The 16,704-nt window shown below is 41.5% G+C and overlaps 1 protein-coding gene and 1 non-coding gene across 4 annotated transcripts; one reads left to right on the forward strand and one right to left on the reverse strand.

Moving 5' to 3' along the window:
- The first annotated feature begins 1,466 nt into the window (after positions 1–1,466).
- gyg2 (glycogenin 2) lies at positions 1,467–14,808 on the forward strand. Of its 3 annotated transcripts, none has more exons than XM_047576321.1 (10): positions 1,467–1,703; positions 3,203–3,341; positions 3,439–3,613; positions 6,185–6,347; positions 6,581–6,707; positions 8,231–8,411; positions 10,752–10,862; positions 11,021–11,056; positions 13,801–13,935; positions 14,415–14,808. In XM_047576321.1, the coding sequence occupies exons 1-10, from the start codon at positions 1,697–1,699 to the stop codon at positions 14,538–14,540; spliced, it is 1,200 nt and encodes a 399-aa protein (XP_047432277.1). In that variant the 5' UTR covers positions 1,467–1,696; the 3' UTR covers positions 14,541–14,808. The 3 variants fall into 3 exon arrangements, with proteins under 3 accessions (XP_047432277.1, XP_047432278.1, XP_047432276.1); XM_047576320.1 differs by having other exon boundaries at positions 1,469–1,703; positions 14,412–14,808; XM_047576322.1 differs by lacking the exon at positions 11,021–11,056 and having other exon boundaries at positions 1,468–1,703; positions 14,412–14,808.
- trnag-ccc lies at positions 11,505–11,575 on the reverse strand. The gene has a single exon. It is a non-coding gene; the product is annotated as a tRNA-Gly (tRNA).
- Positions 14,809–16,704: the final 1,896 nt, after the last annotated feature.

Here is a 16,704-nt window from a genome sequence, read left to right on the forward strand (position 1 = left end):
CTCTTCTTGCATGCATTACCCTGTGGCTTCAGTGCTGCTGCTGAACATTTGTGTTGGCTTCTGATATTTAGAGATTCCACTCTCTGTTGCATTTTTTTTTACCTCACCTTCTCAGCTCTACCCTTTTGTTTTTTTATTTTACTGGCATTATCCATGGAAGAGAATACCCCACACTCCATTATGGGTAAAAACAAAGTATATGTTGCTGTGTTGTGTATTGTTATCGAACAACTTAAAAGATAAAACTGAGATTTTCTCTGCTCCCCTCAAGAGAGTGGGACAAAAACTGAATAAACGTATGACTTCAGGCCATAAATCGGGTGTAAAAAGACGGAAAGTCATGGGACCTTGAGACTTAATCATGATGATGCTAACATTAGCTAATGTCAGTCGTCAGAGTTGCTAGTTATAATGTTAAAAATTCAAAATTCATGTTAAAATGTCAGAGTAGTAAATGTTGATGCTGAAATGAAATGACAGTAGGTAATGACAGAGCACAGAGTTATGTTTATTTTTAATTAATTTTTTTAATGAATGGGGTAAGAGTAAATGTTAAGATGTGACACCTCTGGCCACTGAGTGGGGTTGTTCACCCATTACTCAGTCGGTAGGCTATATGGACATACTATTTTTTTAGCTAAGCTAAGTTTTTCAATTTCCGATTGTCACTCGGCAACGACATTATGTATGTATCTGCCTGATGAACGTTAGCCATTTCACTTGCTTTCCGGCTAACAAATGCTAGCCACACAAAATAAACACTGACTATGGGGGGATTTGTATTTACGCCAGTGGTTTCTTTTCACCCAAATGTGGGTGTGGCCTAATTTTCTACTCTCTTCTATACAGCATCTTTACTACTGTCGTTTAACGTGTTGCTGCTACTACTTAATGGTGAACTGCTGCCACCTACTGGACTGGAGTGGGAAAACAGTAGCCGTGCTGGCATACTGGCCATTCTGTGATTCTCCAGATCATGCAGATGGCCAGTCCGCCCAAGCCTGCAACGCCTTATCATCCCTTCTGCTCGACCCTTTTCCTCCCATCCCCTTTGACCTTTCTCATCCCTCCATCCATTTGTCTCACACCCTGTCTACCAATGAACTAATTTGCACAAATTAAGCTGTGGTCTTTATTAGTGAAAAAAACAAGTTGCTGGTAGTAAAAAGTTAAGTGAATGGCTGAACTCTTAAAGGAGCATACCCTTTATTTCACTTATATAGAACATAAAAACCCACTCGACCATGTAGATTACATTTCAGGTTTTTGCCATGGCCAGTAGTAGCAGTAAAAGTAAGCAGTATGAATATATGGATGTGTCATCAGCAGAGGGGCAGGAGGGTAGGTTGTGAAGGCCGAGTCTGTTGCACAACATGTGGCAGACCTCCCTCTTCATTGGTTGGACGACCGGTTGAGCAAAGAGATGAGTTAATAGAAACGGCCGGCCCTCTCTTCAACTCTTTACTCTGCCTTTAAAAAACAGAATGGTTGTGACCTCACGGTGAGGTCAGATATCTTGTCCTACCAATGTGTAGGAACGGTTCCAGTACCAGCTGCTGCAAAGATGCAACTGTCATCCATGCCCTCGTGATTAATTCTTCATGTAAGACTGCATGAGAGGCTTCCGACATACGTATACTCCTGATCTCTTTTGTGGATACGATAAGCTGAAAGCTGAAGATTTAAGGCCTCAGAAATGTCAGGTACGTGATTTTACTTCATATAAAATATATAGATTCAACAATGTAAAGTTTAATATTAGACTTTATTCCTTAGAACTGTGAAGTTCTCAGCAACCTCCTCCGAGAAGAGGACGCCTTCATTCAGCTAGTTGAACTTTTCTACACAGTTTAACAAATAGAAGAAATACTTCCCAAAATTGCCCTAGAGTTAAACTGCTGGACCATGCCAACACAATTGTCTCTGGCTTTCCCTTTCTAGTTGTTGACTTGAACAGGACACACTGCTGTAACGCAGTTTGACTTCAAATCAGAACAGATACCTCGTTCCTCTACGCTCTGCTCTAACAGCGTGCCAGCTGAAATTCAACACCTCATGCAGACAAAAGGTTACATACCCCTGCATCTGACTGCAGGCCAGACAAATAAAAAAAATAAAAAAACTCTGCAAAACCTTTCACTGCTGGACACTTAATGCTCCACGGTGAATAGGTTCTACACCTATGGTGAAACCATAATGGAAATAAATCAATTGAGACCATTAGGGGCCTTTTACTGCATGTGACTGCTTCCTTATAGATGGAGTTTTATCAAGGACAGAATACTGGTAAGCATTATGAAGATACTTGAATTAAAACATTAAAATGCAGGAAAACTTGAACCTTACTTTCTTTTGCACCAGAAAAAAAAGAAAGTTAATGGTAATCTAAACTTTTAAATTTACTTTATAAGTCTGTCTAACAGTGTATGTTTGATGCAGCCAATGAGCTAAAATTAGAAACAGTTGTTACTGTATCATGACTGACTGAGGTGATAACTCATCAGGGTCTTTAAATTGGTGAAAACTATACACAAATTAGGCATAACATTACCACCTAATGTAATGTTATGTGACATGTCCTAATATCATGTCAGTCTCCCTTCTAAAACAGCTGACTCATCAGAGAATGGACAGGGGCCTTGTGAGGGTGTCCTGTGGAGTCTGGCAACAGATTGTTGTTAGCGGGGGCCTTTGGGTCCTATGTGTTGAGGGGAGGGGCCTCTGTGGATCATCCCACAGGTACTTGATCAGTTTGGGATATAGTGAATTTGGTTTTTCACATTTTTTGAATTTGAATTTTTTGTTTGTGTGCCTGTGTCAGGCTGTATCCTGCTATGGGGTGGGGGTGTCTGGTCTGGTCTAGGTGGGTGGTACATATCTAAGTAACATCCACACGAGTGCCAGGTCCAAAGGTTTCCCGGAAGAACATGGAACTGTTACGAGATGGTCAATGTTATTTACTTTTCCTGTCAGTACAGTAATATCTACTGTATGTTCATAAATACACAAAACTATTGAAAAAGATGATATGTGTTAGGGTATTGATGTCATCCATGTGAGTTCAAACTTTCCAATTCTCACCTATTGATGCCTCACTTTTCCCGACACCACCCAAATGTAACCAAAACCCAAATGAATTCAGTGTAAGAAACAACGCCCCGTTAAAAACAGTCTGATCCTCCTCGTCATCTCTTTGTTGCAGCTGGTGAGGCCTTTGTGACTCTGGCCACCACAGACTCCTACTGCATGGGGGCCACAGTGGTGGCCAGAAGTTTGCGGCGGCATGGGACGACGCGCCACATCGTCGTCATGGTCACGCCAAACATCTCTGAGCAGTCAAGGTGCGCAGATTGAGCCTGTTACTTCAGTATTTGAGATATATACTGAAATTACATTAAACTGTGGTGAAACCATTATTTTGTTTGAACGCTCCAACAGGCTGGCCCTTGAGAATGTGTTTGACGAGGTTATCACCGTGGACACTATGAACAGCGGAGACGACCTCCGCCTTTCTTTGCTGGGACGCCCAGAACTCGGCATCACCTTCACCAAGATCCACTGTTGGACTCTGACTCAATACAGTAAATGCGTCTTCCTGGATGCAGACACACTTGTAAGTCCACTCACAGCATGTGCTCACACCCAAAATGGGAACTTTTACGCAATCGTTATCGTTATCAATACTTTATTTTGTCAGTGTGGCCAAACTGTGATGCTGGCCCTGGCCTGTAATCCCAGATAGATTTCATGTGGGCGTGCCGGGATGACTTTGAGGTGGGAAAAAAAGACATAGCATAGAGCTATAAAGAGGTTAGGTTACAGTATTAGCTGGTGTATCTAAAATAAGCTCCTAATTGTGAAATAGGCTGCAGCACGTTGAGAAACATGGACTTGAATGCCGTCAAACAGCACACTGGAGCTGGTGCTGTTCCTTCCTGTTAAAAAAAAGTGTTTCTTTACTGAGATTAAGAACCTCTTTTAACAGTCTGAAGCCCATGATCACACTGTTGTGATCATTTGATTACACTGCAAATACTAAACAGAGTTACGAAATGAGCATAAAATTAGCAAATTCAGCAAATTAGCACCTGACACATTTAGACCTAGGTCATTTATATAGCTAATGAAAAAGAGGAGACCGCTCTTCCCGGTCTCTGGCCCTTTCCCTTTCTGCCCTGGACGACTCACATGCAAACAGCAAACATGACAACCTCCATCTTGTTTTTAATGCATCACACACACCCTGTTTTTAATGCACTACATTCATTCACAAAAATAAACATACAACAACAGCACCTACAAAAAAACAAAAACAAACAAAAAAACAAAACAAAAAAAAACACGAGCCCCGGTGGGAGGCAGGGGACATGGTCTGGAGGGTGTGGGGACCCTCAGGCTAGTTCCCAGTGGGTCAGCAGGGGCCCGAGACACCACATTAAAATGAATAAAAATAGAATGAATTAATAAATCAGTGTCTTAGAAGATTTATCTTCCCTATCCTTCCTCCTCCCCCTCCACTATCTCCCACTATCCTTCACTATAGTAATTATTATCACTATAATTATTAATTGTTTTGTATATGTGTTGGTTTTGTTTGTTTTATTTATTATCAATATACTTTCTTTTAAATACTTATTAATGGAAGCATTTTTTTCTTCATATGTTCATTATATATCCTTACTATAATATAAACAATGTAATAATTATTATTATTTCTTTATTATTGTATCAACTGGTAAACATACAAATTATGATAGGTCTCACACGCACATCCGCGCACACACACACACATACACACACACATATACACATTGTTCATATCTTCTTTGTTGTTCATATCTGTATTGTCTGTACTTTATTTAAAAAATTAAAAAAAACAAAAAAGAAAAAGAGGGGACCTAATACTGAATCCTGCAGCACCCCCTGGTGAACACAGACCATCAGAACATGCACAGAGTCCTATTACTGAGGTAATTTGTGAACCAAGCGACGAGAGAAAGAATTCCTTATTCAATAGTGAATCCCTTTTCAAGTGAGGCACATAGAAAAAACACATAGTAGTTGCACAAATCACCACCTACTTTGGCTCAACGGTCAAGCTGGAGATCAATACGTATCCGTCTGTGTAGTCAGCGCAAACATGTTCTCATGTGAGCTGGAACAGGCACGTTTTGAAGTCTGAGCCAAGTAAATACGGGGTCCCGGGGTCATACTCGAGGTCATATGCAGGAACGCATATGACGTCCAGGCAAGCCTCAGCGTTAGCAAGACCTCCCACCTCAGTTACTGATTAAACAAGTCCAAGCATTTGTGCACCTCGTAACTAGAGATTGGATTTATGGCTCTTTGAAGGGAGATGGATCTTGAAGAGCCGTTCCTTCAACCAGGGCTAACTGATTTTTATCAAGGAAACAAGAAAACATTCCTCAAGATGGTTCCATATCTCCATGCTTTGACAGTGAAATCACTATTTTGAATTTTCCTGCACCATAAAAACCATGGGGGTCATTTCTGAATCGCAGGATGTCCACAGGACAAGGTTAAACTCATCCTGTGGGTATATGTGGAGGCAGAACTAGCGGAATCAGTGGAAGAGGGACTGACTGACATCATCCTCATTTAATTTTAGTTGAATTCAATTAAATTTTATTTATATAGCATCAACAACAATACAAATTGTTTGAAGACGCTTTATAAAAAACGGCCTGAAACCTTCAGGGCAGTAAGGAATAACCTTGAGTAGAACCCAGCTCATATAGAGGGACCCATCTCCCGAAGGCCAGTCGGGTAGAAACAGAAACATTAGTGCCAGTCAGTCTTTTCCTTTCTGACATCTCACACATTTACTGTCAGGTAGTGAGTTTTCATGTATTTTTGGTTGTATTTTTTTCCAACAGTGTCCTTTTTTACATTTTCATATTACTTTTGGGTAGGGAATCTGGTTTACATCCTTTCTCAGGCAAAGATGGACAGAAAAACAAATGTTTGTGTCTCTGAATGTTCATTTTTTTCTCTACTTCCTGCTTCACTTTCAACAATGGCGACTGAAACTTTCATCAAAAAATTATGAAAATATCTGTACCTCACAAACTTATTTTTCAAATATAATAATTAAACAGCGATGGCGACAATAGCATAGTTCAGATGGATCACGTTAACTTCTTGGCCGTCTCTTCCCTCTCAGGTGCTGGGTAACGTGGACACTCTGTTTGAGAGAGAAGAGCTGTCAGCAGCTCCTGACCCCGGCTGGCCTGACTGCTTTAACTCTGGCGTGTTTGTCTTCAGGCCGTCCCTCAACACTTATACCAGACTCCTGGATCACGCCATGCAGCACGGCAGCTTCGATGGTAACACATCACTATACATGTTAGGGATTAAGCTAATGAGCGTACAAGCACATGTGAAGAACAACAGACGCTGATCAAAGTTCTTCCCATACAGATCAAATACTCCTGTTGTAAGATAAGAAACACACTAGTATCGCGCATAGAACAAGTACAAAAAACAGAAAGTGCTTAATCAACACTTGTGGACTTGTCCATACATTTTTATCCACCTGTATCATATCCATTGCAATCAGGGGGAGACCAGGGCCTTTTGAACTCCTTCTTCAGTGGCTGGCCGGTGGAAGACATCAGCAAACACTTGCCTTTCGTCTACAACCTCAGTGCCAGTTCAATCTACAGCTACCTGCCCGCTTTCCAAAGGTGAGTTTGTCTGAACGACTTGTGCCTTCTTCCCTTCTTTACTCGTGCAGCATTTTCTGTGCGGTTTCCAGTCAAAGACAGTTTTGGTTCAGGAAGTTCTTTGTGAAGAATGATCATGATCATGGAATCAATTCATCTTGCCACGTACATTCGGAACAATGGGCTGTCAATTCTGTAGTGATCAGGGAGCATATTGCTGGTTAAGTGCTTGCTCAAGGCACCACAGGCTTGGACAATGGGGGACGCGAAGCTGTGGCCCTTTGGCCCCAAAATTTCATCTATAACCACAACACCTTATCTAATCATTCATTCATTATCTGTCACCACTTATTCTGTAGATGGTTGCAGGGGGCTGGAGTCTATCCCACCTTTCATTGGGCAAGAGCTAGGGTACATCCTGAACAGGTTGCCAGTCTATCACAGGGGTAACACAGAGACACAAACTTCAAACTCCATTCCCACCGTGGGAAAATTTAGAATCACCCATCAACATGGCATCCATGTCTTTGGACTGTTGGAAGAAGTAGAAAAAACGTCAAAGGTACAGGGAGAACATGCAAATTCTCTCTCGACTCTCCACAGTCGACTAGCAGTTTCAAGCTTATTAATCCCCCGCCCCCATCCTTTTTTAATATAATGGTATGATCCTAGTCTGTCTTTGCGTTGGCCGCAAAAAAAAATTCTGTCCCTGCCTACATGGATTCTAAAGGTGCTTTTAGAGTACTGCAGGACCTAGATGCCAGAAGCTGCGCATGCAGTGTGCGCCATTTACACTGTGCCGTCCGGTGTGAGCCATTTATACTTGTGCACTCGTCAGTCTGTCTCGCTCTGTAACAACGCTACCCAAACGCTAGTCGGTGCTGTGTCTTTTTTTCAGTTAACCTTTCCTCGATGTGTCCTATCTGCATTGATCCAAAACAATCAATTAGAAAATTGGAGAATAGATGGGGAAGCAGCCAGATATAAAAGTGGAAACACGCGACAACCAATCACAGCTCTGCTGGGTGCATAGTTACATTTCTGCTGAGGTGCACAGCAGTTACAGTGCTGGGGTCTGTGTACTGTCTGTTTGGGGGTCTACGCTGTCGCTGTAGCTTCTGAGTCAACTTAACACAGAAGTATAAACCACCTATTGGACTCCCAGACAGCAATCAGCTCTTCTCGTTTGCTACAAAGAATCGGCTCTTCTCACTGGCTTGTTCGAGTACGACACATCACTATCTCAAGGACCACTGACTATAAGAGAACCAGAGCTCAATTGCAAGTGTCAAAAGCAAAGGACCTGAAAAGTAGTTGTTTGACTGGGATATTTTTTGCTTCATTGGAAACAGTGTGTATATTTATAAGAAAAGAAATGAATGAGTGAATGAATACATTATATGATGAGACTGAAAGATAACTTCACTGAACTAAATCAAACTACACTAGAGCAGAGAACAAAGTTGTGCATTCGCTACATTGTGTGTTTGTTAGTAACATACTGATGTGAGAAACATGCTGGAGTCACAGTTTTATTCCTGCAGGTTCGGCCACGATGCAAAGATCATTCACTTCCTGGGACCATCTAAACCCTGGAGCTCACAGAGAGATGATGGCCTCACGCACACCATGCAACAGTTTGTGTCTCTGTGGTGGAAGGAATACCTCAGTCACACGATGTCCTTAGCTCCAGTGACCTTTCAGAACTGGGACAGTCATCAACAGGTATAAAGATCCATGTGTTCAATATGTCTTAGCACACTGGGAAAAGCTGCTAATTAGTATCAATTACTTGTGCACACGGAGCTAATTATTTCACTCTTCTGAAACCTTATTAGCATCAGAAATGGTCTCAAAAGACGGAGTTCTGAGGAAGGGGTCTGTAGAGTGACAGAGTACAGACTAGGAAATCTGAACAACCAGCCCAGTGTGATTAGCTTTCCAATTAATTAGTCTGAATATTTGCAGGATTCAGCCATTGCGGCATAGTATATTGTTCATGAAGAAAGGTCTTTATGCATTTGTGCTTAGAAAAAAAGGCCCAGATGAAACCATGTTATATAATATACCTAAAAGCTGTAAGAGACACATATTGTAGGAAGTCGGCAGCAACCTTCATTTGATTCCGTGTCAGCTATGAAAATGAACCAACATGCACAACAGCAGGGTCTTGGAAATGGATCATCTGGATGGAGCCGTGGTCGTGAGCGGACCTAATCTAACGAACGGCTCCTTAAAACTAACAACTTATTTGAATGATTTTAATCAGCATCTTACCCTTTCATTCCTCCCAGTGAATATTTTCCCGGATAAAATGGGTCTGACTGGCTTCTTAAAAATGAAATACATCAAAATGAACCAGTCTTTGAATGGAGCGTATCCGCAAGGTCTGTTTCCTCTTAAACAGGTGCAGATTGAATCTCTAAATGCATCCTATTCCTCAGATAAAATGAGCTGCCCCCTGGTTGGCTTCTTAAAAATTAAGTATTTAGTTCTTGCCAGTCTTTTGAACAACTGTTTAAAAGGAACAGAAACACGAGATCCGGCTCCCTTCAAAGAGTTGCAAAATCCCATCTCTAAATGCAACCTACAGTTACGTTTTTCTTACTGCGATCAATACGTCCGTTACTGTGTAAGGAACCTCATTCGTAAACTCTGTGTCTGAACTCATTAGTATGATAACCTCGACATCCCAGTTATCTTATAAAGTTAACTTATTGTGACATCGAGGTAGGCTGTTTACACACTTGCTCATGAATTGTTTCAAGAGTTGGGTAACCATCAACAGTAAGGAGCTAAAGTGCTGACCGCAGAGGGCACTGCTTTTTATTAATTCGTCACACATCCCCACTAAATACAATTCGTAGTTTGAATTCATTCATGTTTGCTTTCAAATGCAAGGGAACCACTGTGCAAGGACACGGGGACATTGCACAAGGTTGTTGATTGGAACAACTACTACCCTACATTTTTTTTTTTTTTTGACAGGCTCTGTCAAACAAAGGATGGGAACCCAATCGCAGTTACGAGACGTCTTTTTCGGTGTTTGGAGGTGCACACACAAGCTCCTCTGTTCCACTGGTCCTCATTTGATATGCAAATATCACATGACGTTATCTGAGTTTTCCACAGTGCCTTTACATGAGTGCCTCAGTTACGCATCCATCTCAAGAAGTGGAAGGCTGATGGTTTTTACGAGATTTCTCACCGGATAAATAAAGTATCTACCTAGAATCAATAATTCAAACTCAGAAATCCCACCAATATAATATATTATATTGGTGGGATGTCTATGTTTGAATGATTCTGAACCAGATCTTACAATATTAGTAAATATTTCCCAGTTACCCCCAGGCTGGCGTCATAAAAATGAACATCAATTTGAACGGCTCTTTGAAAGGAATGGAACCAACACGATCCCTTCGAAGAGCCGTAAATCCCATCTCTAGAGTCAATGATGTGTGAAAGAAATGTGACACATTACTGAAGGGGTCTGGATTTTTTTAATACCCTTTTTAATGCCCTGTTCTGAAAGCCAATCCTCACCACCCAACCTGCAAATTACACCCAGAATATTTTGATAGAGACCGACAAAGCGTAGCCTACTACTGCATGCCATGTTTCTGTAGGTTATTTATAATTAGATGAGATGCACCATTAGTCCCGGTTTGCCTGAACTTGTGGCTATTTTCTATCAAGTCTGCATCCCTTTCCATCAGTGGATTTCGAGTCATCTGGTGTGATTAAGTACCTGTTGCCTACTTGCGTCTTTTCTTCGCCTCCTCTGCCCAGTGACCCGAGGAAGACAGGGAGAAATTGACAATATACAAACTGGGAATTGAAAACTGAGGAAGGTTTTCACTCCAAACACTCCACAGCACTTTCCACTAATGACTTCCCTCCTCTTAGCGGAAGGCAGGCTAATCTGTCATATTAGCTGCTGCAGAATTGGCTGCAACATAAATGCAAATTGGCAGCCGAACAAGACGCCGGCATGGATGCCATGCCCAGGCCTGGTCTGGGGCAATGTCTCCGCCACTTACCATCCTCCTCCTTGTTCCGCAGATCGAAGAACGAGAAGCCACATTTAGAGAAAGCTTGGACAGCTCCAGTTCACTGCTGCCACATTTTTCTCATCCCTCTGAGAGCCTTCCGTCAAATAGTGAAATAAAGCGGGTAAGCTGAGACTGCATCCTTATTTCCGCATTGATTTTTTCTAATAAACCACCTACTTTGAAGGTCTATAATGCACAAAGAATTCAATATAGTCTGATGTGACCACATCAGAAGCTCATTTTTAATTTCAAGTTTGCAAATTTCCCTCTCCTTTAAAGGTCCACCAGACAGCTGCTGTCAGTGAAAGTGCTCCAGTAAGCCCACCTCTTTTTATCTATTGAGAACGTTAACTCTTGATAATGTCCAGGGAAAATTTAAATATCTAAAAGTGTCAGAAACCAAAAACAAAAAAAAATCATCTCAAATCATCTCATTGTTAACGCCACTAACCATTTTGATCAACATTGTGTGCAGTGGTGCATCTCTCACAGATAATGGCTCAGTGGGAATAATTTATCATTTTCTATTAAAAAAAATGCCTGTTTTTTTTTTTTTTTTTTTTTTACATTGTATTTGTGCCTTGGAATGACCTGCACATACAATGGTTTTACTCAGTGGTAGTGGTAAGCCATCAGACCCAGCAAAGCCCCTCTCTGCTATATATATAAAGATTCGAAATAAATTCTAAGCACAGATTATTATTAATAAAATATACACTTTGTGAAAGTAGAAAAAAAATACTCAACAGATTAGTAGATTACGTGCACCGCCCGGGAATCGAACCCGGGTCGCAAGAATGGGAATCTTGCATGATACCACTACACCAGCGGTGCATAGCGCTTAATATTCAACCATTAGTTACGGCCTGTCAGTCAAAGCGGAAACGCCCTTAATTATGCAGCATTTTACACTTTAATAAAAACTAAATCGATGACTTGGAAAAAGAATCACTCCCGTACATTTGTCATGAATATGAAATAAACTGTCGAGACCAAAATCTTTTTGTAGCAGGCTGTAAACATGTTTAATAATTCTGTAAATTTGGGCTTTTTAAAATGGGGGTCGAGCTGCAGCTTTTTGCACATCCGCATGGGAGAGAGGGAGAGAGGGACTGCTGCGGCAGCCAGGATTGGTCCGCCTGTGGATGGGGGCGGGGCGGCACCCCAACAGCACGTTGAGAAGGGTGAGAGGAGCGATACTTGTTTTCACATCCAAGTCGCCACAAGTCTCCAAGAGCAACAGAAAAAGTCACTAGGGTTGTCATTAGTCGTTCTTTTGGAAAAAAAAAAAAAAAAAAAGTCGCTACAGGGTTCGGAATACTCTCTAAATTGGTAACACTGTTGCTAGGATGTATGATTGGACAATGACGTTTGAAGGCGGGGTTCGGTGAAAGGTCAATTGACTGATTAATACCAAAAAAGGACTTTTGATTATAGATAGTTTAACTTTAAAATGGGTCAACTTTTTTAGGAAGACCTGTTCACCTGTTTATTTATGTGATTAACAACACTTGCAAAACTGAAACTCATAAAAGATAAAGTTCCTGTGCTTCGACTGTGGTATAATTGTTGGTGACAGGCAGGCCGTGTTGAGAATTTCTTAACTTGCTTGCTTTTTCAATTTCTCACCACAACATGAGCAACAAACCACCCACTATGGACAGAATTGGTTTGTCGATGAGAGACGTCAGCTGAAAGCAGACAGAATGGTTGGAGTGGACAGTCCGCGGTAACTCAAAAACACTGTTTATAACTGGGCTCTGCAAAAAGCATCGCAAAATGTCATGGCCCTGGGATAGATGGTACAGAGCTAAAAGCAATGTCTGGTTCATCTTCTAATAGCCAAGAACAGATATCTGACAATGCAGTGGACTAACCTAGACAGCTGGAGACAAGGTCTGAACTACTGCTATGGTAATGGTATTTTTAGGCTGGCATATGCACAAAATTTTATATACGTCAGACGTTGGGCCGGCTTCCAGGCTAAGAAAAAGCATACTCACTGAAAAAGTAAAAGGCACCTGCATCTTCAACATCACGACCACTGACATGAGAAATAGATAACACGGACCATCTTGTGATGGAATTGAACTGCTCGAAAACTTTTGAACCTGGAATTCGTTACTTCAACATGTACCACTCACCTAGACCAGACCAGGCACCCTGAACCCGTAGCAAAGACACTCCTTGAGGGATCCAGCAGGATGCAGCCTGACAAAGACACAGACACAAAAACATCTTAGGAACCACTCAAGCACAATGTGTTGACCTGGCCTCCAAATTCACTAAATCCCAAACTGATCAAGTATCTGTGATCCACAGAGGGCCCTCCTCTCAAACCAGAGGACTAACACCCTCAGAAGGCCCATGTCTATTCTCTGATGAGTCACAACTGCTTTGTAGGTACAAGGGAGACCTACACAATATAAGGAAGGTGGTCGAAATATTATGCCACATTGGTGTATATTTGGATGACTAGTTTCATCTCTGCACCCAGATCTACTCTAATTACCGGAGACTGTAAACAAACCAAATTTAAGAGCATTAAAAAAAAAAAGTCACACAATCTCCATGCTAAGCGTAGAGCTAAGTAAGGTAAGCAAGTAGTCATTAGAGATATTTCCTAATCAATCCATTCATTAACGTAATGAATCGCCTTATTAATACAGCTGCTTTTGTTTATAATACATCACTGTGATTATTGCGCTGGGTTATTAAGCAGCTCGAGCACACTCTTGTTAGTTCCAGTAGACAAGGCTGTTCATTTATTATGAGTATTTCTGCTTGACTGCTTTTGACTCCAGCAGGGGGAAAAAAATACACACACACACACAAAAGGAAGACAGTAACACAGAGCCCATTATCTGCCACAGCCCTCTGAGCTTCTCGTTCCATTCCTGCCATTTGTTGAATTCATTTCGACCTGATGCATTTGTGCTTGTACAAGCTTGTAAGATTAGCCCCGAAACAGACGCCCCTCAGGAATTACCCAACAGTCTTTTCACGTTACGGTAGCTGCTGTAGTACACTGATGAGTAACACGATTGCGGTGTCTGTAGTGTTCCCACATAGATAGCACACCGGTGGAGGAAGAGTCGGGATCACCTGAGAGCTTGGAGGTCAAAGAGTCACTTTTGGGTGCGGAAGGAGTACAGGACGACAGCAGCGACATTGCGGGGACAGATACTCATCCTGTATGTACACTGTGCCCCTTGAGTCTTTCTGTGTTAATGTGTGCCATAGTGCTCATAATTTCACATCGGATCTTTTTGCTCACCTTAACCCTTTATGGGGCACTCAAATTGTTTTAAATTTCAACCATGTGAGTGTTGTCGGGCATAAGAAGACTTTTTTACTTTTGAGAAATTTTTCACATATTTTAAATTCCATAGAGGAAAGCTACCATATATGGTTCCTTGCCCTGTAAAGGGTTAACACGCATTATGTATGTGATACACACAAAGTAAAACTAATCATTTGGTTTGTACTATGAGCATGAAAGTCCCAAAAATCTCCCATTTATGACATATTCACATGCTCAGTGCATAAAGATGAGAGGATCCTCAAGGACCCTAAATTACACCTTCATGGAGAGTCGGAATTATTCATTAGTCTTTGAAGACTGATTCATTTATTGTATTATTATTTTCACTTTCCTACTTCTTTGTAGCAGAGGGCCGAGGACACAGAAAGAGAGCACCAGGAGCACCGCAGGATGTGGGAGGTCGGACAGGCCGACTACCTCGGTAGAGATGCCTTCCAAAACATCCAGAGAATGCTGGACCGCTTCCTGGATTAGATCTTTGCGACTTAACCAAAAAACAAAGATCCACCCTCAACAAAACTGCCTGGCTAAATTTCAAAGCCAGTGTTTTGAAGTCTGATGAGTTTTACATCTTAATATTTATTATTTTTAAAGCCCTAACACAGGGATGGAAACCAACACGTGTATGTCCACGTCTTTTCAATGGGATTGTTTAACCCTCACATGCATAGTGTTGCCACGTGCCTACTTGATCTTGATGTTATTAAACAGTGATAAAATAAAATCCATGTTTTTACAGTTTTATTGTGAAAATGGTTCATTTAATTTACTTTTACTCATGCAGGAAGTCCTGTTTGCGCCCCTCTTTTCTATGGGCGTATGGCACTATAGATTGGGTAAAGATGGAGGACAAAACAGCCACTGAAAGGAAAGCCAAAGAGTTCCCCCTGGTGGCTGTCTGCACTATAGGTCATACGTTCTACCCCCTCTATGTTAGTGGATGGGACTTGGGCCAAACTAAAACACGAAGCACAAGTCAAATAAAAAAAGGTAGTAAGTATGATGTTAATGTATGTTCAATGTTCATCGATATTGTGGGTCTGCACGGCTCCACTCTCAGACTATATTGCACAGACTCTGGCACCAAACTCGCAAGTATTCCCAGGAAAATAGCACCACTTCAGTCAATTCAAGGAAATGGGAATGCGTCATCCATATTTATATACAGTCTATGTATGGCGCTGTATGATTCAAGGTTCCCACTGAACTGCAATTGAAATAATAGTAATTAGTCCTAGAGGAAAAAAGAAATGCTACAGCATTTTCCATGATTGTACAAGTACCACCTATTTGATTATTATGCCTATAATAATTGTGTTACGTAAGAATGTTTAAGTAATAAAAACATAGCTGTAATTCATGCAAATGAGGGTAAATCATTTGAAGCTGTATAAAATGGCTCATATTCAAGTCTACTAATCACAGAATTAACAGTACATATGAATGCTATTGTCAATCAGCTGATTTAAGTGTAAAAAAATAAGAAAGAAAAAAAACTTGTTGGCTAAAACAATTAGACCACTAGTTCCAGGTGACTTACAGCTCTGTTAGGAGACGAGTCCTACTCAAGTACTTTCTACTAGTCCCACTCATCGCCAGTTCTTTCTGTTATTGCATGGACAACTCAACCTAGGCGTGGGACTCAAGTATTCAGGCACAAGAACTTTATTAAGAACAAAAAGCTAGAGCGGAGCTCCAGAGTTTGTTAGATACAGCACGCTAGAAATAGACTGAACATCATTTGCTCAGTCCAGTGTTACCACCACAGACGTAACTGAAGAACTGGCGATGAGAAGAAAGTCCTTGAGTAGGGTTCAGCTTGATTGGACAATGAGAAGCAGTTGAGAAGTCATTTTTGCAAGTCCATATGGAAACTCCACTACACCACTTACAACCAGTGGCTATACCGTGCAACACTGGTGTTTCTGACGCCTGTCTTCTAGATTATTAGATTAGCATAGAGCCACCTTTTGCTTGCATATGCTGATCATATGCTCTGTGGACAGACTCCTCCGAACCGTCTCATCCGGGTTTAGTGCTTGTGGTTGCCAGGTCACCTCTCTGTCTCTCAGTCAGATAACTATTGATGGTGACTTGTTGCTGCTCGAGGGCAAAGGATGAGAAAGTTCAAACGCATAGCTGGATGATAGTCTTCAGTGACATGTGGCGGGGCTAGGTCTCAGGAAGACTCAGCTCCTAGTCATCCACGGCTCCTGAAAGAAGGAAGAGAAAGAAAAGATGTGGAGATATGAAGGCTGGGAGGAAGACGGTTCAGACACAACTTTTATAGGTTAGCACGAGAAAATAGAGTGACATAAGGCATGGTCTTTCTCATGAACTGAAGCTATGGTTACTTCATTTCCTTTGCAGCACCTTTAAATATACTTTGCAGCAGTGCCCCTCATAAAAGCAGTTTTGTCACAGTTTAAGCCTTTTGTGCCTTCCAGCAGGGGGCACTGTCGCTCTTCTCCCAGAAATCCTTTCCAGCGCGACTTCACCTCACAGAAGAAGCAGGGAGCACAGTTTAACAGATGTCTGACTGCAGTCAACAGAATGCTGTGTGATCCTTATCCAATGGGTACATAGTGCATGTAATTTTCATAGGCATCGCTCCAATAATGTTGCGTTATAGTGATGG

This window comes from Mugil cephalus, chromosome 23 (genome assembly GCF_022458985.1).
Source record: "Mugil cephalus isolate CIBA_MC_2020 chromosome 23, CIBA_Mcephalus_1.1, whole genome shotgun sequence".
Taxonomy (NCBI): domain Eukaryota; kingdom Metazoa; phylum Chordata; class Actinopteri; order Mugiliformes; family Mugilidae; genus Mugil; species Mugil cephalus.

Coding starts and splice junctions, on each gene's coding strand:
- gyg2 (XM_047576320.1), top strand. Junction 3,342..3,438: donor AACATCTCTGAGCAGTCAAG/GTGCGCAGATTG, acceptor ACGCTCCAACAG/GCTGGCCCTTGAGAATGTGT. Junction 8,412..10,751: donor ACTGGGACAGTCATCAACAG/GTATAAAGATCC, acceptor CTTGTTCCGCAG/ATCGAAGAACGAGAAGCCAC.